At 44.9% G+C, this 27,627-nt stretch overlaps 1 protein-coding gene across 1 annotated transcript in view; it reads left to right on the top strand.

Annotated features, from left to right (window-relative positions):
* Positions 1-1,696: 1,696 nt before the first annotated feature.
* HHAT (hedgehog acyltransferase) overlaps positions 1,697-27,627 on the top strand; it is a 157,510-nt gene continuing 131,579 nt past the window's right edge. Inside the window, exons 1-8 of the mRNA XM_030499829.1 lie at positions 1,697-1,852; positions 2,153-2,287; positions 3,501-3,568; positions 5,057-5,170; positions 5,936-6,130; positions 7,430-7,642; positions 10,279-10,450; positions 22,691-22,841. Of these exons, the coding sequence (XP_030355689.1) occupies positions 2,194-2,287; positions 3,501-3,568; positions 5,057-5,170; positions 5,936-6,130; positions 7,430-7,642; positions 10,279-10,450; positions 22,691-22,841 (1,007 nt within the window). The 5' untranslated portion in view covers positions 1,697-1,852; positions 2,153-2,193. The remainder of the gene's footprint in view (positions 1,853-2,152; positions 2,288-3,500; positions 3,569-5,056; positions 5,171-5,935; positions 6,131-7,429; positions 7,643-10,278; positions 10,451-22,690; positions 22,842-27,627) is intronic.

The following is a 27,627-nucleotide window of genomic DNA, read 5'->3' as shown; positions in this document are numbered from 1 at the left end:
TACTGATGGGACTTCACCTGGAGCATCAGACATGAGCCTGGCTTTCCAAGATCAGGAAACAGGAATTTGAATATGCAAAGCAGGCCTCAGGGTGATCAGGGGAATTGAAATACTCTTTATAGGAGGATCTTAAAGATCTGGCAAGATGGCATCCAAAAGGATATGAAGTATTTCCCCCATTAGAAAGTTACATCACTGATGTCAACAGAGAGTCACCTGGTGCAAGGTCAGATGAACCTTCTGGGCTGGAAAGTCAATGCTTTTTACAATGAGGGTGGTGAAACACTGGCACAGGCTGCCCAGAGAGGTGGTGGATGCTCCATCCCTGGAGACATTCCAGGCCAGGCTGGATGTGGTTCTGGGCAACCTGATCTAGGTGAAGATGTGCCTGCTCATTGCAGGGGGTTGGACTAGATGAGCTTTGAAGGTCCCTTCCAACCCAAACTATTCTGTGATTCAATGTTTTTGTAACACTAGGAGCAGTGAGGTTTGTTAGCTGTGTGTGAAGTGCCAGGAGGAGGGAACCCTTGCTAAAATACAGGTTGATCCATCAGGTGGTTGTCAGTACCAGCACTTCCAGCCCCACATTCCTGGTTTGGTGGTGCTCTTCAGACCCGCTAAGTGCTCAGGTTGTGTTGTGATGACTGTAAAACTAGGGTCCCTGCATTAATGTACCTTGCACTCCAGCAGGCAGTAAAAAAGTCTGTGAGAGGCTGTCACAGACACCCTTTTGGTCTGGCTGCAATCCTTCGTTTTTACTTTGGTGTTAATTCACACAACACCTCTTAAAACAACTTTTCAGAGGCCGATATGCTGAAGAAGACATCCGTGTTGTCACTGTTCCCTGCAGCAGGTGGCTGGCTCCCAGTGCCACCCCCTGGCTTGTCCCAGCCTGCAGCCGGCACTCTCCTCCCAGGACACCCCGCAGCGGTGAGGATTTCTTATGAGCAGAGATTGCAGGAGCTGGGCCTGGTTAGTGTAGGGAAGAGCAGCCTGAGAGGGGATCTCATCAATGCAGATCAGTATCTCAAAGGTGGTGCCAGGAGGATGGTGCCAGACTCTTCTCAGTGGTGCCCAGTGACAGGACGAGGAGCAATGGCCATAAACTGAAACACAACAAGTGTCACCTCAACATGAGGAAGAACTTCTTTACGTGAGGGTGGCAGAGCACTGGTACAGGCTGCCCAGGGGGGATGTGGAGTCTCCCTCTCTGGCGCCATCCCAAACCTGCCTGGACACGTTCCTGTGTGACCTGCTCTGGGTGGTCCTGCCTTGGCAGAGGTTGGACTGGGTGATCTCCAGAGGGCCCTTCCAACCTGAATGAGTCTGTGATGCTGCATCCGCTGTCAGGTCGTGATAAATGCTACGGGAACACAGACCAGCACGCCCACTTCGTACCCAGGTGGCTCCGGTGTTTGCTGCAAGCCCGCGGACAGGCTCTCCGCAGCCCTGCGGTGCGTGGTTCGTGTCCAAAGATAACGAGTTCCGGGGTAGCTCTGCGGGCACCCGCGGCCGGGCCCCACCGGAGAGGAGGCGGCCTCGCAGCCCGCCCGGCCGCGCTCTCCCCGCGGAGCCGCCGGGTTCGAGGCGCGGCGGGGCGGCCGCAGTCCCTCGCTCCGCCGCGCTGGTTGTGCTGCGGCGCCGCCCGGCGGCCGGGAGAGGGCGTGCAGGGGCCGGAGCTCCGCCCCGCTCCCGCCCTCCGGCGCCGTCCGGTAACTCACGGGGGGCCGGCGGGACTGTGCTGTTGCCGGTCGCTGCCTGCTCGTTGCGGGGCTGGAGCCTCGGCGCGATCCGGACCGCCGAGGGCCGCGGCTGCTGCTCCTCCCGCTCCCGGCGGCGGAGCCCTCCTCAGGTAATGGGGGAGCGGGGCCTCCCCTCCGCTCCCTCAGTCCCGGGTCGGCGGGAGCAGCCAGGGTCCGGTCCTGGCCCGGTTCAGCCCCGCCGGGCCCGGGCCGTGCTGAGCCCTTGGCCCGTGGGCCTCCCGGCGGAGCCAGGCCGCCTCCGTGCCCCGTGCCCGCCCTCCCGCAGGGCCCCGGTAGCGCGGCGGCCCGAGGGGCGCTGGTTGGCGGCTGCCCGGCCCGCCGGGGTCCCGGTGCTCGGTGCCTAGGCGTGTTTCGGCGGGACACCTCTCCCATCCTCTCTCTCCCCGCAGGGAGGCGGCCGGCGGGTTCGCTGGGGGCAGCTCCGAGCCCGATGCTGCTGCCGGCCTGGGAAATGCGCCTCTACGGGCTCCTCGCCGTGGGCTCGCACCTCTACGCGTTCTACGAGGCGCACCAAGTGTCCCGAAGTAAGTCCGAGCTGGGGGTGCGCCCGCTCCTGCAGCGCGGGGCTGTTCGGCTCCAGTTGTTCTCCCCGAGTTGGTTTTTACTTTGCTCACCTGCACGGAGTGCCTGTGCTCCTCCTGGCTGCGAACCAGCCCTGGGCGAGGAAGCGGCAGCCGGGTGCCGGCGGGGCAGAGAGCTTTGTCCTAAGGCTCTTGGCAATGGTGTCAGGGAAGAGGTGGCTTCCTGTGCTGTGTGGTGGGCTCAGAGCAGCATCTGTGCAGCTTTGGGATCAGTTTGTTTCCAAACACCTGCCTGTGCCTTGAGTAATCTTTTGGTAGCTGCTACAGTGGCTTCTTGTGGTTCAGTGGGGCTGTGTTGTGCAGAGGAGGAGTGGGGGTTTAAACAAGTTACATAGAGTTTGTAGGTGAAAAGAAGCTGTGTTCTAGCACATTGGTATTTTAAGGGAAGTGAAGGTGGTATTATCTGGTAAAAGTATGCTAGTTAGAGAGGCTTGTTAGAGAAATGGGTATTGCATGCTGTTAGGATTTAATCAGCAAGGTGTTCTACATTAATGACCTTAGGTGGCTCTCAGAAAAGCTCAAGGGAAGAATAGGAGAGCTGGCAGGCAGGGCCCTGGGGGTAGTGGTGGGTAGATGGGTACAGGGCTCTGCACCCATCTTCTGCAGAGACGGCTACAGGCTGCATGGGAGTGGGTTCTGGAGGTGGCTTCTCAGAGCAGCTTTGCCCTGCTCTGCTGTACTGGTTGCTGTCAGGTTTGTGTGTCCCTTCTACTCTGCTGGGAGAAACCAGGTAGCCTTTAAAGAGGGGAAATGAGGGTTAGTGCAGATCCTATGTGGTAAGAGGTTAGTTGCTGTCAGCTGCTGCCCCTGTTGCAAGGGGAAATCAAAGCATATCTCTGAGCAATTCAGTGACCTTGTCTTCGTGGCAGGGCAGAGCCACGGCTTGGCTGGGCAGCTCACCTGGTGACTGGTGACGTGGTGATGAGCTTCAGTGTCCCTATCAGTGGAGGCCTTGTGGGAATGTGCTGCTCCACATCCCCGACTCTCTGTCACATTAGACAGAGCCTTGGGTGACATGGTGTAGTGTGAGGTGTCCCTGCCCATGGCAGGGGGTTGGAACTGGATGATCTTAAGGTCCTTTCCAACCCAAACCATTCTGTGATTCTGTGATTCTCCCCACTCTTTGTCCTTAGCAAAGGTTTGTTCTTCTCTGCAGAGTATGAAGCTGCGATGGACAGAAAGTTTGGGCTGGAACCAGGGACTCTCTTTCGGGGCCTCAAAAAGGTAGGATGGGTGACAGGTAACAGCATCTTTTGTTTTGTGGCAGTAAAGTGAATGCATGTCTCCATGCCTTCTGCTCACCCGAGCTTCTGATTTAGCTTCAGAGTTTGTAGTAACTCTGCAGATATGGATGTTCATAGTTAATTTTAATCTGTTTCTAATGAGGAACTTGCCAGGTATGTCTAGATCTGAGAATCATAACCCAAGTTTTGATTCTTGATCTCTGGACTAAGTGTTTCTCCTTTGTTAATTACTTAATAACCTTCTGGTTTACTATTGGCCTTAAAAACTATCATCCCCTTTGAGATTTCCTGCAGCCTTTTCCCCCTTTTTCCTCTCACTGGGTGGTTTGGATAACATCAGCTGAAGATCAGTGAACACGTTTTTTCCTCTTGGTTGGTCTGTAGTACAGCATAGAGGAGAACAGATTCTTGAGGCTTAGAGAAACATGGTATTAAAAAAATACCCCAAACTAATAAGAAAATTGGCGCCCAAGCCAAAAAGCAACCTCCTCCCTGTGCTTTTGACCTCACATCCTTCTGAAGTGCAACTGATACATGCAACTAATATTGAGAATGATTTACACAAGACCAGGAATGCACATCTATGAAGTATTTTGGTGTTCAGGCCCTGGTAAGGGACTCTTGACGTGTGCTTTCGAGAAAGCCATAAAGCAGTTGTGGAGATGAACTTTCAGTGGGGCTTTGTATAGGATAGAAGGCTACCAGCTGGTCCCTCTTACATAATTGAGTTAAAACCCCCATGTCACAGGAATCTCCAGCTGATCTGACTTCATCTGCTCCCACCTAGGTTTGTTGAAACAGGGAGTGAAACTCCTCTTCCAGCAAGGTGCCTTTTCAGCCAAGTTGAAAAAAATACAAATTCCTGGCTAAACTTTGCATGGGTTCAGTGTAGTCCAAAATGGCTTTTCTTCCTTTCTACATGGAAAAAAGAGTCCTAAAATTAAAAGGATCAGGGCAAGCAAAGATGTGAATTTGTTGGGTTTGAAGAGATGACCCAGATCAGTAGTAGCAGACTAATTTGTTAGTTCCTGAGAAGCTTCCTGATGGAGAACCAAAGCGAGGCCCTGCTGGACTGAGGATCCTTGTTGCAGTCTGCATCTCTGTGCAGTCACCAGCCTGTTCCCCATGTCCTGGGGAGGAGGTGTGGGGGGGTGCCTCTCTTCACAGTTAGAAAACTCCCTGGCATTCTGGGGGAAAGGCAGTGATTACTGGTCAGGTTCAGCACCAGTTGAGGGGCTTTAGGAGTTGTGACACCACCTAAAGCTCTTCTGCATTTCACACCACTGAAAGTCAAAATGGTGCTGTCGGAGCTCACTGCTGTAAATGATCCAATTGGATTGCTGAAGTGACATTCCGCAGATGTGGGGGTCTGTGGTGTTGGATAATGGACTTAGTGTGTAGATGTTTCCTGTAAGAACATGCTTTTATGGCCAAATAGACATAGTGACCAATTCCCTTGGTGCTCCAGGACCCCATGGACTTTGAGTGGAGCTACTGGATCGAATGGGGAAGGGAACGTATACTGTGGCTTCTGGCTGGTCACCTGCTGGTATCACAAGTGTCCAGGCTCTTGGCGGAGAAGGTATGTAAGGAGTTTTTTCACAGCAGGGGGTTTCTGTGGGTTTCAGTTTACTCTGGGCATGGGAAACTTGGCACTGAGGCCAGTGAGTGTGGGAAATCCCGTTGTGTGAGTGGGTCTGTGATGATGTTCGGGTGAGAGCGTTGCCTTGGTGTTTGGAGACTTGAGCCTCCAACCCATGAAAACCTGTGCTTTGTTGTGAACCATTAACCAGTGTCATTTGACCTCTACACAAAAGAAGGTTGTAGTTATTGCTTTCCAAGACTGTGAGGTGATGACCGCTTGGGTTTTGGCATGACTGCTAAATGATTGTATGATTGTGGGAAATGACTGGCATGTGGTGTCTCATCTGCTGGTTTGGGGAAGGGAAGGAGGAACTTAAGTTCTCCCCCAGATCAGGGAGGCTCTGGATTTCATACACGCTGCTACAGAAAGCCCTTCCAGGTATCCCCATCCTTTATGGATACAGTTGGTTTCCCTGTATGGCTTCCCAGGGAAGCAGTGGAATCGCCATCCCTGGAAGTGTTCACACGAGGCCCTCAGTGCCATGGGTTAGTGGTGGCCTTGGCAGTGCTGGGGGATGGTTGGACTGGATGATCTTAAAGATCTTTTCCAACCCAGTTGACTATGATTCTATATGTGTTCTTAACCTTGTTGACTGCATTTGTTTCCACTGTTGACCCTGTGTAAGACAGCACAGGTATTGAGTGGTTGGTTGGTTTTCTTTAGAAATAATCAAACTAAAACTTGTTCACTTTTCTTTAACAGTATAAACCATGGTGCTTGATGGTTTATGGAATGGCTGCCTGCTGGTTGTTGCTGGGAATCAAGGGCTTTGCTGTCATTTTGTTACATGCAACGATTTCGTTTGCTGTGGCTCAGTTTCAGCTGTCGCTCCTGACGTGGTTGTGCTCCCTTACTCTGCTATTCACCTTACGCATACCAGCTGTGGAAGAAGCCAAGGTAATTGGAGGAGGACTAATTAAGCACCAAATTAATTACGGTGGTGGGTGTCCAATTATTGCAGGCATAGTTTTGACAAAATTCTACCCCTTCAGTTGATGTAAGCAGAGGTTGGCTTGAAAAACCTTAAGCGGTAGAGCTGCAGTAACCCGTGCTGGAGCTTCTCCAGTTACAGAGGTTGTATTTCTCAATCATACTGGTCAGTGCATTGAGATGAAAGTATGAGCCTTAATGTTCAAGTGGTATTCAACAGAGCTGGTGTATGATAATGCTTTACTAGTGCTCTAGTAAACGCATCTCTTGTTCTTTGGAGCTGTAATCATACCAGTTTAAGGTGCTAGCTTTTGGGTTTATATCCAGGAGTTGCTTAATCAAGCCTGACTGTACATCATTGGCAACTGCAGACTTCTGCATGGAAAGGGGGACTGTGTCTCCAACACTTTGATGTGTACCAAATGAGTTGCTTGCTCACAACTGATTGGTGCAAGCTCAGTTTTGCTCTTTTTCTAATGGTTTTTGCTGGGCAGTACAGATTGTAGAGAAACTGCTCCATTGTGAGGAAATGTTCGTGTCATGTTTACATGGACTAAGGGGGGAAACTGGGTATGTGTTATAAAGCTCGTTGCCCTGTTCAGGGGGAGAGCGGAGGGGAGGTGAGTTTGTAGGGTGTCTTCACACTTGTGTGTCACTGAGGGGAGGAGGGGGCCCACTGCAATACAAATGTAAGCAGCCAAACTACCTTTGCTGATGTTGCCAAGGTTGTTTTTGTGGTGATGTATTTTTGGTGTTGGAAACGGGTGTGACAGTGTCAGAAACTCACTAAAGGTTCAGTAACATCTTTCCAGCCTTGAGCTTTCTCGGGAGTGACTGATTCTCCTCAGATCTGAACTGCAGCCTTGGCTTCAGCCCTAGCAGTCCCTCTGCTGTCAGTAGTGCTGCCAGCTGGTTTGGATGTTGTAGTACTGGGCCAAATCTGAGGGAGATAATGTAATTCCTGTAAGAGTAGGTCTCCTGCTGTCATAGTTGTTCACAACCTAATATGTTACTGAGATGAAGTTGTTGGCTCTTTATGCTGGTTGCAGTAGCTCTGGAGGCCCTTTCATCATCAACTCCATCTCTCTAGTGCTGCTTGTTCATGTGCTAATGCTCATTTCATTTGCTCTTGCCAGCTGCTGTTAGATTTAGTTGCTTCCTGCTGCTGGTGACCCTGAAAGTGAGGATCTGGGTGGACATTGCTGTCCAGCCGTACAGAAATCACAGAATTGCACCGTCATGTTCTGGCTTTGTTTTGTATTGCAGAGGAAGTGGTACGACACCGAGAATGAGTATTACCTGCTGCTCTTCACCGTGTCTGTCCGCTGCCTCTTCTGCACTAGCTTCAGCCTGGAGTACTGCTGGCACGGACCTGCCCAGAAGTCATCCCACTCGTTCCTCTGGATGCTGGCATATGTCTTTTATTATCCCACCTTCCACAACGGACCCCTTATGAATTTTGATGAGTTCAGTAAGCAGGTAACAGAGCTTTTTAAGATCACAGTTACTAATTTTTAGTGCATCTATGTCTCAAGTGCAGAACTATTGAAGTGGATAGTGGTCTCTTTTCAGCTGCCAAATCTAGACACAGACTCCATACTTTGAGGAATAGATTAAAGCATGTTGGGTTGATCTTGAGAGATTTTAATACCAATCATGAGAATGTTAGGTAGACAATTTCATCCAGTTTTCCTTGAGATGCTCTTTTAATGGTGTGTTTCATAATGTAGTTTACTGGTAAGCCTGAATTTCTGTTTATTTTCTAGTTTCCTACTTGACAAAAATTGATGCAGATGAAACTTTCAAACAGAAGGTGTTCCTAATGTTACTCTTTATCTATTGTCCTTTTGTCTTTAAGTGTTGGAGTATGCTGCATGCAAAAAGGAAGGCTGTATTTAGAAACCAGTCTTGGGTATTCATGCTTGTATGTCAGCCATGGCCCAATGAACTCACATTGGGCTGGTAGCTAACATATTTAATCAACATATATTGTCAAAAGTGTTTATATCTAATGCTTGGTTGGAGAGAGGTTTATTAGACTCCAATGTTAGAGAAGGCAGAAGGAAAGCAAAGTAGCTTTTCATGGCTGGATGATTAGTTTTCTCTATCAGACACTGATATCTGTTTCTGTCTGAAATATTTTTCCCTCAATGAGGTACTTTGAAAAAAGAAAAAACCTCCAGAAAAGGAGTTTTCAGTCGTGCATGTTTTGACTTCAGTAAAAACATCTCTAACTGCTTCTGTAATAGTTTTCCTCCTTACTGATGGTTTGAAAGATTTCAGTTTTTACTTAGACTCCTTGGAGGTTAAGAGTTGTTTGGGTGTCTAAAGCTGTCTTCAGCATCATTTAGAAAATACAAAATCACGTTCTAGGAATTGAAGACAGTTTTGAGTGTAGCATTGGGAATTCAACCATGTCCTGGATATCAACTTGAGGACAAACCTTCCTCTCCAGGTTTTCCTACTTTACAGGATGTTTTTTTTTTATCTGACATCAGATTTATCCCTTCAACCAGGAACCCAGTGGCACATGTTGTTAGAGTCTCCAAATGCTCATAATTGTAGCTTGCAGCTGCTGGGCTGGATTTTTGTTTGCCTCTCCTTCATTAGGCAGAAGAAAGTAACATCGTCAGCAGCAGCTGGCTGTTAACTCTGAAACAGATTTCAGAGTCACAGAAAGCTGCAGCTTTGTATTGGGAGTTCCTGAGTTTCCCCTCTTTATGGTGTGAAAACAGCTGATGATTACTTAGAATGCTTTTCTTCAGACTAAAGGAGCTGCTCAGCTTGTTAAAATGTGAAAGACCTACCTGTCTTAGGTTTTCTAAGTGCCTTGCAGGCTGCTTTTCAAGCCTAATTCTACATGACAAGGGAAAACCTCACACTTCCACGTTTAGTGTTTTCCTGGTTTTCTTGCGCACTTGAGTAAGAAGTGGAATCACCACCTGTGGTGTGTGACCTCCCATACGAAGACAGGCTGAGAACATTGGGGCTGTTCAGCCTGGAGAAGAGAAGCTGCGTGGAGACCTCAGAGCAGCTTCCAGTGTCTGAAGGGGGCTACAGGGATGCTGGAGAGGGACTCCTCATCAGGGGCTGGAGCGATAGGACAAGGGGTGATGGGTTCAAACTGAAACAGGGGAAGTTCAGGTTAGATCTAAGGCAGAAGCTCTTCCCTGTGAGGGTGCTGAGGCGCTGGCACAGGGTGCCCAGAGAAGCTGTGGCTGCCCCATCCCTGGCAGTGTTCAAGGCCAGGCTGGACACAGGGGCTTGGAGCAACCTGCTCTAGTGTGAGGTGTCCCTGCTCATAGGACATTGGATGATCTTAAGGTCCTTTCCAACTCAAACCATTCTATGATTCTGTGATGTCTATAGCTAACATCACTGGGATAAAGTGGATGAGTGGACACACAAAATAATACAAAACATGACTAAATTTTTAGGCAATCCTTTGTTTCTGTTGTTTGATCATATTCTTTTTTTATTGTGGAAGGAGGGTAAAATAATAGTCTGTCAGAGTGTTTACTATAGTTTGGGACATCTTGAGAAACCTGCCAGCAGCAAACCTTGTCTTAGCTGATATTTAACTTGCAGTTAACTGCCATTTGCTCAGCACATCATGTAGGTCTGGCTGACCTTGGCAATGCTACAGGAGAAAAATGAAGAACTGTCCTGAAATAATCAATCCCATGTAGTGAGTAGAAGTTGGAGGTTCTTTAAGAGCAGTTATTGTTTGTGTTTGGTAGGGCTGGTGCTTGGAAAACCTTCTCCTTCATAGCTGTAGCTTGTTTAAACTTCTTTTGATTATCTCTAGAGATTGACCAAGTCACAGGTATTAAAAAAAGTGTCTCATGTCTGGGTCCTATTCAGGTTAACAGCACTTGGCCTTTCCTACAGCATTTTGGTGCAGTGTATGGTCATGTGTGATCTCTTGTTGATTCCTGCTGCTGAGATTGAGAATGGAGAGGCCAGTCTCCCTCCAGAGCCGGTCAGGAATCACCAAATAGCATAGTCAAATGGTCCCCTTAGTAACAGCAAATGAAACTTAAAAAAGTTCCTAGGGATTGGTATGTGAATACCACAGTTCTGTGCCGTGTCACCTGTTTGGGTTTCTTCTTTAGATGAGGAGCCAAGAAGCCTTCAGTTTGAAGACCAATCTTAGGATCTTGATGGTGGGCATAATGCGTATTTTCTTCTGGTGGTGCCTGGCTGAGCTGATGATTCACCTCATGTATATCCATGCGCTATACAGCAGTGCTCCTCCTTTGGAAGCTGCATCGTACTGGGCCTTGGGTGAGTATAGAAACAACAGCAAAAATCTTTCTCCCCCCCTACTTTAAGAACCCAGTCTACTTCTGTCTTGTGTCCCTCTGTAGGTACTTAGGAATAGTACATTATGGCCAGTCACTGTCAGAAGGGTGGTCTATGGACTTCATGTAGCATGTAGATCCTCTAAGAAGCTTACAGTTAAACTGACTGAGCTGCTTCCTAAATAAAAACCATTCTGTATTTTTTCCAATCCAAAGTGTGCGTCTAAACTTTGGTCTAAAGTGGTTTTCCATAGAACTGGGCACTTGAAGAGTTTTGGTATAGGGATGGAGGAGGGGAGATGTTAAGAACTAAAGTGTTTATTGATCTCCTTCTGTTTGATGCTTCAATTCTGTATTCATATTGAAAGGTAAAATGACAGCGCTCATGAAAAGAGCAGGGAGAAGGAATTGCTCTGTTTTCCTGCTTCACTTCCCCCACTTCTGTCCCCTCCCACCTCTCCGGTTTTTCATTAAAATGCCCAACTGTGATGGGAAGAAAAATGAGCACTGATAAATGTCACCTAAAAGCGCAAGAGATTTGGGTGCTGGGTAGGTGTAGGTTAATCCGTGAGCAACTGTTCTATGTGGTTATTTTGATTTCCTCTCCCTGCTGTCACAGAATGGTTTGTGTTGGAAAGGACCTTGAGACCATTCAGTTCCAACCCCTGCCGCGGGCAGGGACACCTTCCACTAGAGCAGGTTGCTCCAAGCCCCTGTGTCCAACCTGGCCTTGAACACTGCCAGGGATGGGGCAGCCACAGCTTCTCTGGGCACCCTGTGCCAGCGCCTCAGCATCCTCACAGGGAAGAGCTTCTTCTATTTGTATCACCAGGTAGGAGGAACAAAAGCAGAGAAACCCCAGGCCTGAAAATTGCATTCTGAAAAAGCCTTGGTAATTGCTGAATAGAAGAGGTGTCTCTTACAGTACCAGCGAGTACCAGGAGTTGATACCAACACTGGTGTGGTCCTGGCAAGCATTCATTGCAGATCATGTATGATGAGCAGTGTGTGTTGGAGGACACTTGTGTATTGGACTCTGGTCGGCAGAGGGCAATGTGTGCACTCTGTGTATATATACACAATATATAGTTGTGTGTTATGTATATAAAAAAGAGCAAGAGCAGATGGAGAGCGGAAAGTGAGAGGTTTGCCTCCGTGGTTTATTCTACCCCTCCTAACTCAGTCACTGTATGGAAAGTGGATTCTGAGTTTTCATCCCCTATTCTAAATGTCAATGAATTGATGAATTAAATCTGTTAGCTCCTGGTGTTCTGTCTGTCTGACAGAAAGCTGGCCACTGGATAAAGCAGGCAAGGCTGCAGAGTTAGGGACAACACATTCTGGCTTTGGTGTTACTGGCAGATTTCTCCTTCCCTTCAAGGCTACCAGTGTTGATTTTAAAGGGGGGGGAGTTACTTTCCAGGCAGTAGCTAAGCAGGCTGTGTATTTATTTATTTGAAATCAGTTGAAATGCGTTTTGAACAAATGATTAGAAAAGGCTAAAATGCCTCAAAGCAAGAGGTAATGAAAGACAATGTTAAGGTAAGTTTGGGCTCTAAAACTGTCTGATTAAAATATGATCATTTGAATTAGGTCCTCTGTGGGATCCCTGCTTTTAGGAGAGCAGTGTTCAAAGAGCTTTGTCTTTTTAGCAGTGAAAGCAGGTATTTAAAATACACTGCAAATGAGATTGAGGCAGAATTTGTCACTTCTTACAATGTGTTCTCTGTAGGTTTTACCACAATGATTATACAGGTCTCAGACTCAAACCAGTGAAAGGCCACTTGCTTTAGGGAGCCACTGATATGGGAGTAAGGATACTGGTAATGGTTTGGGTTTTTTTCCATTGATCCTTACCAGATCCTTATGGATCTTCCCATGCTTCTACACCAGCTCTTGTGAATAGCCAAACACTCCCCTCAGTTATCTTGCATTCTCTGTTATTAAAACCAATTACATCAGATAGCCGAGTCTTGAGACCAAGGAAGCAGGTTGTTGTTGACTCAGGAGGATTAACCACATGGTATATCAGCCTTTCTGCACTGCTGGGCTTTTTGTTCATTTTGGGTTTCCTCTTTAATTACAGCAGCTTCAAAGCAGCACAGAGCATCTACTTACACTGTGATCCCTGGCTGCCCCGGTAGCCTGGGAAACTTAGGTGTGAGGCTGTTGTGCAGCCAGCTCTAACTGGGGAGACTAGAACTGCTCCTGCATTTCTCTTCTGGGATATCTTTGAACAACGGGCAATAAATGCCAGCAGTGTGGGTATGGACAACAGTGCTGTGAGATTCTGCTCTCAGCATCTCAAGGGTAATGATGGTCAGTGTACACCTTAGAAGTGTGAAGCTGTCCTGTGTTCTGCATCACTTTGTGTGGTGTTCCTGTGAGGTGAGACAGCAAAGAAACGAAACCCCAAACCCTCACTGAGTTGCAGTGCTTGTTTAAAAATGCCATTGTGCAATGTCATGTCTGGGCGTGTAGACCAGAAATGCTGAAGTTACCTAAAGTGACATTACTGAGTGCACACAGGTGTGAAATGAAATAAAAATAGTACCTGGGAGAATGTGTTACCCAGCAGTAAGAGAAGTATTTTCTCTTGTTAAAATGACTTAGGCAAATGAGTTTCTAGAAACAGCAATATACAAAATAGTGCATGTATGGTTTTGATGCCTGTGTATTTAACTGTAACAGAGGTGCAAGCTGCCTTCAATATCACTGTTTGTGTGCGTTAGCTACTGTTAGTACGTTCTGTGAATTATATCGTTGGTTTTTAAACTTTCAACATTTTTAAACTTGGGCCCTTTTGCAACTAAACCAAAGATGATCTTAGGTCAAATGTTCAGATTCTTCTTTTCACCATGCCCTTTACAAGCCAGTACCTGAGTTACTATAAGCGTACTCTTACCCTATAGGGTATGTTACCTTATTCCTTCCAGTTCAGTTGCACATGCCTAATTCTGTATGTTCTGCTACTCTTCTGAATTTGAGCATGTCAAAGTCAGTGCAGAGTTTCTCCGTTTCGAGAGGAAGGCACCTTCTGTCCCAAATAACCCAGCTGGGCTATGTGCTTTAGTGACGTGTGTTACCACAGTGTCTGAGAGGCTCAGAGGGCTCTGCAGCTTTGCTTCCCCCTTTGCTTGGTGAATACCCCCCATTCTCTTTATTGGCTATGTAGTGTTGGTAGATGAAGCCTGTCTCTTGAATAAACAAGGATTTGACAAATGCTCTCCTACACTGTTCTCGTACTATCAGTGAAAGAACTGCTGCGATTGAAGTATCTGTGCAATGTCTTTAATTGCTGTTACATGCAGCTTATATTTGGAAGTGACAAGTTTCAGGGTCATTAACTGGGTGATAAGCATGTTGGGAATTGTGAACAGAAGGGTGTATGTAGTTCATGTCAAGGTTCCCTCCTGGTCATATATTTTCCTGGGTTACTCCTCTCCCTGTGTTTCCTAACCTGTGCCTGGCAGCTGTCAGTAAAGACGGTTTATGTGCCTGCCCTGTGGATCCGGATGCTATGGAAGTACATAGTTAGCGGCCTGCTCTGGGAGAGACCAGGTTGCATCCTCTGTGTATCGATCCTTTAAGGAGTAGGGAAGTGTCATATTGCACTGTGGCCCCTGGATTTTGAGGGGTTTCAATGAGAACTGGTTGGAGTCCTGGCTGGAGGGTCTTCTGAAGAACAGCAGCTTGCTTAAAACTGTTCTTCATATTATGTAGAAGTTCTCTACTAAAAGAGAAAATGGACGTTCATTATTTAAGCTCTTCAGCTAGACAGTATAAAATCTGTCATTTAATTCATTTTTTCCATGTTGATGATTTTTACCTGGATTTCTGTCCATAATATGAGAAAAAACTGGTTGCATCCACATCATCCATGGACTAAATAAAATAGAAAAACATTACGGATCTGTTTTCAGGGTATCCTCTGCTCAATACTACAATCCCCATGTGCCACACAGATGTCAGAATTTCTGCTACCACGTATTTTCCTCAGACTTAAATTGTTTCCTTTAGCATTCTGCACATACGTCTTTAAACTTGCATGTTTATTTTGCAGCAAGCTGTGGCACTGGAGAGCAAATGCCACATGTATTAACAAAAAGCTGCATCATATGGGTCTGAAAAAGGTGTGATTTCATGCTGAGTACACAGCTGTATTCTGTTTCCTCAGTGGCCTGTGTTTGGTAGCAAGAATAACCTCCAAGAGGAAATGTCAGTCTCTGGTATGGAGGATGAAGAGGTGGTGAGAGCTAGCTTTGAGTAGAGGTGCTTTTAGATATCCAGATATTAATTCATTTTGGTAACTTTAGGTAACTTCGGTAAAATGATTTCCAGTCATCACCCAGAGCTCCAGCCACCGCAAAGACTTTATTCTTCCCTGTATAGGTCAGTGAGAGTATTGCTGCCTGTCTGGGTGTTGGGGAAGGCATTTGGATGTACCCTCTGCTCTTTTCTTCAGTGATCCTTGTACTGGCCTGCATATTCCTTCAATGTGGTGGGTTTCAATGGCATCCTACTCTCCCAGCAGAAGACATTACTGCTCTCAAAGGTCCGCCAGGCATGATGAGCACCTGACAGTGCAGTATTAAGGGTTGCTCATGTGCTGGGCTTTGCTGCCCTCCACTGAATGGCTCATTTCTCAGAACAGCTTATCCTGATGCTCCCGTCCTTGCAGCAAACCTTGGCTTCAAATCCTTCTCAGCAATGCTGCTCTTCTGTTGTGGGAATTATGTGAAAAACCAGGTGACAGCAAGCAATATGGTTTTCCAGTGGCCAAATATTAGGTCTCACATCAGGAATAGAAGGAAGAATATGATGGGACTGTATCCATAGTGTTTGGTTTCTTGACTGTGTGTACCAGTTTATCATATATATGTATATGGCCCTTCAGTTTGTGGGGGGGATATTAATGTCTGAACACCAAACTGATGCAAAGATGTGAGCTGGGTAGCACAGTACGGTTAGTTATTGATCCCAGAAGCCATGGTTTGGACACTGAGAGCATTTTCTGGAATTCACAAACCATTGTGTCTATATTAACAAATATTTGTGTCTGTGAATAGTTGTTGGCATAGGGAACAATATCAGGGCATTTGTGCCCATTTAACTCTGAGCACCAAACACAGTGTTTATAGCAATTCCCTGTGTTGGTATCAGTGCTGCATCTCATTCTGGTAGCATTGGTCAGATTGTCTGAAAGAATTAATGATGCAGCAGGAAGACCTGCGACCCATGGTAATGGAAACCCTCATAATCCAGTCTCCTCAGTTTTTAAAGTTAATTGTGATTAATTTACTGCCTTTACATTTTACACTGCCAAACGAAGATTTACTGGCACTGATGAGAAATGCCACTCTGGATTGCAGTCGTCCAGTGTGCTGGTGAACTGCAGCATACCAGAAGAATAGCCACACTGGGCCAGGTCAGAGGTTCATCTGCTCTAGTGAGTAATGTTTGGATGTGGTATTTAAGGAAGACTGGGAAAAGATATGAAAATAAAGGGCAAGTAGATGGGTGATCCTTTCCAACATCTGCAGCGGAATGACACATTCACTGGCTTAAATAGGAACAGGGAGCTCAGCAGCACAAGTTGCAAGATCTTAAATTGAAGTGATTTTTTTATTTCCTTCACTAAGATAACATAGAATAGCAATGGTGGAATTCACCCTGGTGGGGTATGTTCTGTTACATAGAAACTGGAATGGATGTTGAGTGTTGCTAATTCATTTGTGTGTTAAGTCTGATTCTGAAAATGCAGAAGTTTTTTAACTGCCTATGTTTGCCTTATGCGGCTTCACATTTAGCCTGGTGATTCAGCACCATTTACTCCTCTTATCTGAACAGAGCTTCATGTCCCTCTCACAAGGTAAAGGGGGTGATGAAAGTCAGAATCCAGCATGAAAATATGTTGTCTAATACAATTCTTGCACTGGATTAATCCAGGATACTAATAGATACTGTGAGAAATATATTTGACTAGGAATCTGTATATATGTGCTTTGTCGGGGTGGATGTCTGATGTAGAGGTGTACATCTCGCATATATGCATGTGTCATCCAGTGTCGTGAGCGTTCTGTGGGTTTAATGTATCGGTCTTAACCATGTGCTGTTAGCTCCAGTGAAGCATGTACAAGTTAGTGTCAAATAGCTATCATTGTTTTGATTAGTACCTAGGCTCTAGTACTCCAAAAGGGTATTTGTTTTCCTATGAGCAGCACGTAAGTCAATACAGAATATGATCTGTTCAGAGGTGGAGCCGCCCTGTTTAATCTGTAATTGGTGATTTCATGTTTTGATTTGTTAAAATAAGAAACGTTCCACAAGTTCCTGTTTGGAAGCGAGACCTCCAGAGCAGTCAGTGTAAGCTGGGTGGAGGTGCTGGTTTTGATGTGTTGCAGGTTTATTTCTAACAAGCCCACAGATAGGACATGGATTTCTGAGTTCATTTTAAGAAGCATGCAGTGCTTTGCTTTTGAAATTAGCGTGTTTGTGCATATATCTAAATGGTAATGAAATACTAACAGGAATCTGAGGGGGTTTTTTGTTTGTTTGTTTTTCATCCTGCAAGATAATGATGAGGAGACTGATAAAATATTTGTCAGTCGAAAACTGGAAATACAAACATGAATCAGAAAGCTTAGTAAGATTTCATTCTCTAAAACATTGGGTAGTTTACTGCTTTATACAAAGAAGTGTGTGTGTGTGAATGTTTTATAAGCATTCCTGCAGGCTAAACTTCCAGTATTGGCAGTTAACCTACTTTTGTGACTACCTTTTTTTACTGGTGTGCTGTAGCTTAACCCCAGATGGCAACAGAGCACCACAGAGATGCTCACTCACTCTTCCGACAGGACTGGGGAGAGAATCAGAAGGGTAAAAGAGAGAAAACTCGTGGTTAAAGACAGTTTAACAGGTAAAGCAAAAGCCACGCACTAAAGCAAAGCAAAGCAGGGAATTTGTTCCCCACTTCCCATGGGCAGGCGGGTGTTCAGCCATCCCCAGGACAGCAGGGCTCCATCACACGGAATGGTTACTTGGGAACACAAACACCATCACTCCGAACATCCCCTCTTCCTACTTCCCCAGCTTTATATGCTGAGCATGACCCCATATGGGGTGGAACATCCCTTGGGTCAGTTGGGCTCAGCCATGTCCTTTCCCAGCTCCTTGTGCACCCCCATCCTCCTTGCTGGTGAGGTGGTGTGAGAGGCAGAAAAGGCCTTGACTCTGTGTGAGCTGCTCAGCAATAACTAGAACATCCCTGTGGTACCAACACTGTTTCCAGCACAAATCCAAAGCACAGCCCCATACCAGCTACCATGAAGAAAATGAACTCCATCCCAGCCAAAACCAGCACAATGTGATAACTAGTGATTTATTTAGGGCGCTCTTTCCTGCAAGTACTTAATGAAACTAAAGTCTATAGTAGATGTTTTGAGAGTATTCAAGGTAGGTGGCTTAAGGCATATGTATCCTTGAAGAAAATCCTGGCTTTCTTAAGACCTGTCTAAGTCTTGACTAAGTGTCCCTTGGCAGCTCTGTCTAGTCTTGTTTAAGTACTTCATTTTAGGATCTTAATGTCCATTCAGCTTCGTCTAAAAAGAAGCACTCACCATGATGTTTGCCCTGGAGGGTATGTACTTTCCTGCCGCTGCTCCATATGGTTTAGGATTCGTTTGCTTGTGTGCTGCTGGAAGGTGGGGATATGAAGCCGCACTGCTCAAGTCCCATTTGGACACTGATGCAAGTGAGTCCTGTGCCAGCACAAGCTGTAGTGGAGTGCTCCACCACAGAGGGGATTCCTCATCCAGGGGAAACTGAGGGAAAGCAAGGGAGCTGCCAGGAGCCCACAGCTCACACGGCAGTGGCTGACGGGACCTTGGCAGGGCTGGAGCAAAGGCATCAAAGACACGAGGGTTATTGATGTGTTTGGAAACCATGGAAGTGCCTGAAAGTGATCCTGTAGGAGTTAAGGCTTCTCCCCTGGGAAAGGTGGCAGGATCAATAGCCCAACTGAAGCACATCTGTATCAATGCACACACGGCATGGGCAGCAAACAGGAGGTGCAGCAGGAAAACCATGATGTCATTGCCATTGTGGAAGCACGGTGGGATGACTCGCGAGCTGCAGTGGATGGGTATGAACTCTTCAGAAGAGATAGGCAAGGAGGGAGAGGTGGTGGGCTTGCCCTGTGTGTTGGGGAGTATTTTGGTTGTCTAGAACTTAATGGTGATGAGTGTTTATGGGTAAGAATTACAGCTTTTAGAAGAGAGGGCAGGCAGCTCAGGAGGTTGGCATTGTTGCTGACAGCCATCTGTAGCCTGTCTGCTCCAGTGCAGAGCTGTATTCTTCCATGGAGATTTTAACTTGAGGGAATCCCTGTGTAATTTTTAATCTTCTGTGGGAGAAGAGGCATGTAAAAAAGAAGAGAAAGGATAAATGAACCCCTAAAGCCTGGTGTTTTGAACTTGATGGTATGGCCACGAATTCTGAGCTGTTTTAAATGTCTTTTCCTACTAGACTTGTGCCATGTGCCAGTAACCCTTCTGAAATATGCCTGCCTATTTATCTCCGAGATGTGGTTTCTTGATGAACCTGCCCTGGTCCTTGGCAGGAACAAGCATCTGCGATCATTAATGCCATAGGGTCAGTGTAGCTGCAGAAAGGGTAGATTTGTGCTGTTGTGCTCATCATAAAATTGCCTGCTAAGTCACAATTCTTGCCCACGAGTTTTGGTGATGGTTATGGACAGAAAAATGCCAAGTATGGTTTTTAATACCTGGATCCAAATCTCTTGTCAATTACTTATGAAAATGTTCTGCTTGAGAGCTCCTGTCAAAGGCGGAGTTTTGAGCATATGAAAACTAAAACTAATAATAATGAGATGCTGTGGGTATGCTGTATTTTAATTATTCTTGAAACAAAGCTCTATGAAACTTGCAAAATGCAGCTTTGCTGTAAATTTATGGAAGGTAAAAATTTGAAGGCCTATAAAAGCATTTGTAAAGCATAGGAAAACTTAGAGTGTTGTAAGGGTTGCAAGATGGCAAACTGAGAATACACATTTCTATAAAAGTTGGTTAATTTCATCTGGGACTTCAGCTTGACTGCTGAAGTGCATGGGTTTAAGATTGTACCGGTAATTTAGCTGCCTTTTTTTTTTTTTTATCCCTTAAAACATTTCAGTTACAAATTAACCCTGAATGCTTTGAATTAATTTGTTCTGGGGAAAAGATAGCATTTGTGCAGTACTCTTTACCTCACAGGTGTTTTTAATATACACTCGCTATAGCTTGTTTCTAGTTAAAGATACTGCTTGTGTGCAAGTTCTTTTTAAGCTTGAAATTCATAGCATCACAGCCTGGTTTGTGCTGGAGAGAGCTTAAAGCTCATCCAGCTCCAACCCCCTGCCATGGGCAGGGACACCTCACACTAGAGCAGGTTGCTCCAAGCCCCTGTGTCCAACCTGGCCTTGAACACTGCCAGGGATGGGGCAGCCACAGCTTCTCTGGGCACCCTGTGCCAGCGCCTCAGCACCCTCACAGGGAAGAGCTTCTGCCTTAGATCTAACCTGAACTTCCCTGTTTCAGTTTGAACCCATCACCCCTTGTCCTATCACTCCAGTCCCTGATGAAGAGTCCCTCTCCAGCATTTACATACAGTGATGAAAGACTCCAGGTTCTCAAATACAAAGTTATAATATGCAAGTTTCAGGGAAAAAACTGCAGAAAAACAATAGGTATTTTCACCATCTCTAATAACATACTTCTAAGTTGTCATGACCGTTCACTAGCAGACAGCTTAATACCACTGGTATCTTAAAGACATGTAGGCATTACATCACCGATCATTACCTGGCAGGCAATAGCAACTCCATGTGTGGCAATTCTAAGACTCACAACAGGGAAGGTGCCTATCAAAATATGTAGATAAAGTCCTTATTGGTCTTCAACTCATTCCAGCTGTGTGAGTTCTGGCCACACATGGAAAACTAAGGGCAAGATTCCAGCCCCACAACAGCTGGGCTGCATTGGCAACAGGCGCAGACGTTAACCCTTCCTGCATACCTGAGACATTCCAGCTGCTTTGCATTTGCTCCATTACAGCCTGAAGCAGCCAGAAGTACACTGCTTCACCTGATCTTAAAACATGGAACACAAACAGAAATTGAAGATCAGTAATAAATTTCTCAAATTCACAATATCACAGAGTTTGTTCTCGAGTGTTCAGTTTGCTCCAATAATGCCCCATTCCTGGCAGTGTTCAAGGCCAGGTTGGACACAGGGGCTTGGAGCAACCTGCTCTAGTGGAAGGTGTCCCTGCCCGTGGCAGGGGGTTGGAACTGGATGAGCTTTAAGGTCCTTTCCAACCCAAACCATTCTATGATTCTGTGATTTTTTTTTTCAGGTCTCAAGAGAGTGGTAGTCTCTTCCTGTAAATCTCATTCCATCATGCACAGCCAAAGGGGTTTTGGATTTTACCAGTGCACAGACAGCTGTGATCTTCATAATTGGTTTGTGTGGGTGTCAGCATTCAGCTCTCCAATGAAATTTGTCAGAAGAGAAATGAGAAACTGAATGAGATGGGAATTAGAGCAGAAAGTTGGCTGTATAGATGATTTAGCAGTAATCTAATGTGTAGCTAATTGGCTGGTATCCAAATTGTGCTTCTGATTGTTTGTTTTCCTCGGGGAAGAATGTTACTGAATGCTAGATGACTGCTTCCCTGAAGGAAAATACCATAAGCTTCATGTCTAGGTATTTTGTTCTAACATCAATTTTCATCTTGTATGGCACAACTGTTTCTGATTGTGCGCATGGATCATGATATGAAATGTAAAAATGTTGTATTGTAGCAGCAAAATGCTGGCCATGTGTAGGACAGCGAGAGTTTTGCTATTTACACTATTAGTGCCAGGATTTCATCCTAGGTTGTTATATATGACATGAATTTTTAATGTTTAACTTTTGGTTGTCATCCACAGTATACCCATTACTCAGCAGAATGCAAAAGGGATGTTTTGCCAGCAAAAATAAAAGCAGATTATTTAAATGATCATGTACTTGGACTGCTGGAGTCGGATTGAAAACTGTGTCCCCAAGGAGAGAACTGCTGGACAGTTCTAAAATTACATTAAATATCTGAAGAACTGCACTCAAATCACTAGTTAGTATCAGGGAGGGAAAGCAAAATACTGGAAGGGAAGGAGATTTAACAACTGCATTTTAGAAGTTTGGGGGTTTTTTTACTCTTCCAAATTATAACAATTTTACTTTCCCTCCTTCAGGATTAGATTTTACTGATGTCAGCTGTCAGATGGAAAAGTTCACCAAAATCCGGGGAACTTTAGGAGTGGGCTCCCCCCAGTTTCAATAAAGGTGTTGGCCTCTGCTTTATACGGATTTTTTTCGTATGATTTATTGGTCAAATACCATTTTATTCAGCAGAAAACATTTAGAGTGTTAATATGAATCAATGTTACTCTCCCGAGAGTAGTATCTGTCAGAACAGCCAGTATGGTTTTCATCTCACACCTGTGCAAGATGCTGCATTTTGGGCCATGCCTTGGGGCTAAGCTGTGAGCAAACACACTGCCAAAATTTCCTTTGGAAATCTGGTAGCTAAAGCACCTTAAGCAGCCCTTTGTCCTGTGGTTTAAAACCTGGTATGTGCCTTAAGCATTATGCCAAGTGGAGTTACAGTCTTCTACGCCTCAGCTGCAGCAGGAGGGGTCTTGTAGGGGGTGTTTTGGGGGACATAAATAATCTTGATGGTACGTGAGATGTGTGCAGACCGATCAGGATAAGCTGCAGAGATAACCATTGGTTATACCTGTGTGGGAGGAACAAGTGGATAGGGGTTGGTTGGGGTTATTTACAGAGGTATGTTTTGATTTTTAGCTCAACATAAGTCAGTATTTGTTTTTCATAGCAGTCAATAACCACAGGCCAAAGAATTTTGAAAGTGGAACTACAGATGCTTGCTTACTCCTTCGTATTGGAATGATGATACTATTTCATGTGTGCTAAAAGTCATAACTGTGTGTGCTCGTGTCCTATAGCTGTTGCAAAAGTAGGTATTGTATATCCCATCACCTCATGATGCTTGCTTTAGTCCTTTCAATATTGGCTGTTTGGAAGTAAATCAGTATTAACAGGTTTTAAAAATATTTCAGAGCTTGTTTAAGGTATGATTTTTTTATTATTATGTTTTTTAGGTGGCCTGGCTTTAGCTCAAGTACTGTTTTTTTATGTGAAGTACCTGGTTCTATACGGTGTTCCTGCCCTCCTCCTTCAAATGGATGGACTCAAACCTCCAGCTCTGCCTTGCTGTGTGAGCCTGATGCACAGTTTCACTAAAATGTGGAGGTAAGTCATGATTGCTTTTCGGACAGCTTATTGCTGGTGCATGGCAGTCAGTGAGTAAGAACATGCCTGTTTGTTGTCATGGCCACATACATGTCGGCTTTCATGTCCTTGTGCTTTTTCCTCTTGCCCTCATGATTCATCTTTAGCACTTTCTAAATGAATTTCAGTTTGATGGTTAGTTTCTTCACACTGTGGAGGGTAGGCGCAAGCATTCTTTTCAGCATTTTCATCCTCTTAATTGTTAGAACTACTTAGCTTCACTAACAGAGCAATTATTTTTTCCAGGTATCTATTAAATGGTTCACTTTTTCAGTCTTGGTCTAAACCCCGCATGTCAGCTAGATACCCTTCCAGAGAAGGAAAAGAAATGCTTGATTAATCACCCTCTGAGGAAAGCTGTAGTTGTAACACTTCGATGTGTAGAGTCATGCAGCAGAGAAAGTCCTCAACACGTTAAAAATACTATGAACAATAGTAATTGTTTCTAATGTAAGATGAATTTCAGGATCCTCTTTGCTTTTAAAGAGTTTCAGCACAATATTTCTCAAAAAAAGTATCAGTTTTGAATCTTATGGTTGCTTTAAATCAGTGTTCACTGCAGTTTTTTCCCTGAAAACTGTCTCCCAGGAGGATTCTGCTTGAGGTTTAGCCTGTGTGTAACAGTGGATTCGCTTGACTTCTCCCCTCCCTTATTTTCCTCTGCACTGTCTCTAATTCTTTCAGTCTGTGGGATGCAGTGCCTCAGACTTCTAGAAACATTGCCTAAAATGATTTAGACTCGTCAGCTTTTTACTGCAGAGACCTCTCTTGTGCTGTGTTAGATGCAGAGCCTAGCACAGTGGTGCTTACCCTGTTTGGTCTCTGACTGCTTTGCAATATGAATAAAGCTTTTTCATTTTAGTCATAAAAACAGCAGGCCTGCTATTATCAGAGCTTTATTGGATGAGATTTTAATTTTGCTTTCAGCTTGAAGCTAGTTGTAACAAGAAGGTTTTATAGTTTATGTAGTTGGCAACTGTAGATATGTAGTATTCAAATGCAGCAGAAACAGAGTGCAGAAAACAGATGAACTGTTAAAAATTATTTGAGCTACTAGCAAATGTATTGGTCTAAATTCTCTTTCAGAGTTTGGACTGAACTTTTGACCTGCAGAGTTAATATAGAAATCTTTGGTTTTTACCAGGCTCTCTCCTGAGAGCAGCATCTCTTGACCTGCTGGCCCTTGCAAGCAGAGCTGTAAACAGTGGTTTTTTCCTCCTCTCCCAGGAATCTGTGTCTTGCTCTGGAGGTGCCAAATGAGACTGAACTTCAGCACAAATACTAATGACACTGTTATGTCAGGTAGTTGTAACACCATGAAAAAGTACTCTGTGCCTGCAAAGATGTGTGGTGAATCACTGTGAAAACGTTGGGTTTTCTGTAAAAAATAATTCATAACACTAAAGAAAATTGAAACTAGGATCTAAGGAGGGAGTTCAGTTATTTATTTTTTTTTTCCAGAAGGAAAACATGTCAACTTCAGATATTTACCATGTGTCCAAGTATTCCCTTCATATATGTATCTGGAATCCTTATAGCCCCCTTCAGATACTGGAAGCTGCTCTGAGGTCTCCATGCAGCTTCTCTTCTTAGGCTGAGAACATTGGGGCTATTCAGCCTGGTCTTCATACGGGAGGTGCTCCAGCCCCTGGTCATCCTTGTGGCCTCCTCTGGACTTGCTCCAACAGCTCCATGTCCTTTTTATGTTGGGATCACCAGAACTGGATTTGTTTATTTTGGAGGTTAAAAAAATCAGTTCATGGGCAGCTGACTTGATTTCTTGCTCTCAAAGCTGTGTGGATACTAGAATTTCCTATGGCTGCTAGTGAATTAGGGGTCGTTCTCCATTATCTAAGTAATCTCATGTAGCTTTCCCTCTGAATCCCTGAATTACAATGCCCTTATGCCTTTACAGTTAAACTCTTCAACCACCGCTACCCAGGGGCTTTGCAGTCTTTGTGTTTTGATATGTGATATAGGAATGTCAGTGTTAAAAGTGGGAATAGCCTTTTTTTTCTAAACCATATGACTGTCTGAACAGGACAGGAAGTGTGAAAATGATGGGTTTAGTATAAAAGCAAGCAAGAAGTAGTGAAAGTCAATAGTTTGTGTTGTGACACTTTATGAACTCTGTTTCCTTAAAGTGAAACAGAGTTTCACTTTAATGAAAAATGACTTTTTTTTTTTTAATTGTTTGTGAATATGTGGACTTCTAACTGAATGATCCCCAGCAACTTTATCAGAGTGGGTCAAATTTAGATGTTAGTAACCCAGTGCCTAGTTTTAAGCTGGTAGGGTGATGAGATTTGGATCAGACTTTGTTTTCAGGTAGCCTAGTAAAGCTTACTGAAGGCTCCTTGGGTCAGGTTGGGAATTCCACCCCAGGAGAGCGGTGGAATGAGCCAGATGACATGGAGTGCACCACTGTTACCGACTGGCTGGTGTTGGGGAGGCTGCTCGGACAACAGTGCTTGTGCATGCTTGGCTTGCTGCTACCCTTCCTGCTGGTGTCTGCTTTAGGGTACTATTAGGTTACTATCAGAAATGGGGTATTATGCTAGCTAGGCTTTTAGAAGACCCAATGTTGCTCTTTTTGTGTGGCAAAGTTATTAGCAGTGCAGATTTTGAAGGAGAGAAGATAGCCTGAAGAGAAAGACGACATGAATGTCACAATGTAAGGAAGGCAAATATGCTACAAAGGAGTCTTCCACCACCACCTGGTGTCCTTTGAGCATAACAAGAAAGCTTTTGATCTGATACATCTAGAGCAGTGTCTATACTATAGACACTGTCTATAATCAGTATATGCTGAAATCATTCACTATGTGGTATGGCAGGTAAAAGACCTTTCATTCTGTAAGGTAAGAAAGGTACCACAGTGTGTCTAAAATTTCTCTAGAGCTGAAAAGCAAAGCAGGTAATGGGAAAAACAAAACAGGTACTGTGCCTCTCTGTTGTTGGTACTAAACAGTAAAGCAAATTGTGTCCATTCAAACTTAAAAATAAAAGGCTTTAATTAAAAAGGAGTTATCAACTTTATAGTGAATTCTGCCTAATTTGCATTTATTTAATCAAGACAATCTCTTGAGTTGAAAAATCATCAATCTTATTTACTGTCTCAAGACAAAGAGAGGAGTTGAACGTGTTACTATGATTTCTTTTACCAGGATATCATTATCTTGCTAAATATGGAGCTGCATGGCTAGTAAATGCATGATAAATATATTACTATTTAAAAGCTTGATTATAGCTGTGAAAAGGAGTTTCTGAGCTCCTGGTTTCCAGATAGATAGGGCAGCAGTTCAGTGACACACCACCTTAGAGTTTTTAATGTCTGCTTTATCTAAATTCATGAGGAATTAAAACTTGGGTTTTGTTACCAAGGTTAAAAGCAAGGTAATGAATCATGTGAGAGCAACCAGTGTTGTTGGAGGCTTGTAAGTTCGTCTAAAGAATAAAGGCTGATATCTGCCATACAACTTCTCAGGTGTGTAGGGAGCTAGAACTGTGTAGTGCAACTGGAAAAAGTTCTGCTCCCGCTGACACTTGCAAATTATTTCAATATGGAAAAAATATCCTGGTGTAAGAGTAAAGGTGTGGAAACTACAGAAACAACAGCTAGCACCTAACTAAATCCTGTATCAATTTTGACATCTTGCTAAATGACTTTGGCAATGCATTCCACAAAGAAACTTGTCAGTTCATGAATTAGGACAACATTTAGCACAGTTGCTGTTCATGGCAGGGGAAAAAAAAAATCATGCTTCCTTTTTTTAGGTTTCTTATACTGTGTTACTGGGTGTAGTGAGTGCTCTTCTGCAAAGATGTTGGACACATTGATCAGATGTGTTTTGACATGCTGTGAGAACAGCATGGTGTAAGAAACTGGTTATCTCTGGTCATAGATTGATATGGAATGTGCAGAAGCACAACTCCTCTGCCCTTCCACCTTAAAATTTGTACATTCCCAAGTATCTTATAGAATCACAGACTGGTTTGGGTTAGAAAGGACCTTAAGTTCATCCAGTTCCAACCCCCTGCCATGTGGGTTGCGCCAAGCCCCGTCCAGCCTGGCCTTGAACACTGCCAGGGATGGGGCAGCCACAGCTTCTCTGGGCACCCTGTGCCAGCGCCTCAGCACCCTCACAGGGAAGAGCTTCTGCCTTAGATCTAACCTGAACTTCCCCTGTTTCAGTTTGAACCCATCACCCCTTGTCCTGTCGCTCCAGTCCCTGATGCAGAGTCCCTCTCCAGCATCCTTGTAGCCCCCTTCAGACACTGGAAGCTGCTCTGAGGTCTCCACGCAGCTTCTCTTCTCCAGGCTGAACGGCCCCAATGTTCTCAGCCTGTCTCCATAGGGGAGGTGCTCCAGCCCCTGATCATCCTCGTGGACATCCCTCATGGGTTGTCCCAGAATAATTTGAAGACAGCTACGTTGGGGACAAATTGGGCTAAAACTTTGTGTGTTTCATATAGGTTAGCCTCTGCAAAGGTTGACATTCTTCAGGAAGGCTGTAAGAAGTAGTATTTGAAAAGTAGATTTCACAGGGAATAGAATTTCATCCAGAATACGAAAATGGAGTTGAAGAAATGCTGCCAGATAAAAAGGAAATAATACAATGGTGGAGAAGGATCTGGCCATTTTCAACTCGCGTGCTCTAAGTTCTAGATTCCACCTTGTATTTAACACCCCAATTCTAGACCAGACAGGAATGTGACAGGAGTCAACCCTCCCATTTTCTTACAT

The sequence above is a fragment of the Strigops habroptila genome, chromosome 10 (assembly GCF_004027225.2).
Source record: "Strigops habroptila isolate Jane chromosome 10, bStrHab1.2.pri, whole genome shotgun sequence".
In the NCBI taxonomy this organism is placed as follows: Eukaryota; Metazoa; Chordata; class Aves; order Psittaciformes; family Psittacidae; genus Strigops; species Strigops habroptila.
This window is presented reverse-complemented; position numbering and strand designations above follow the sequence as displayed.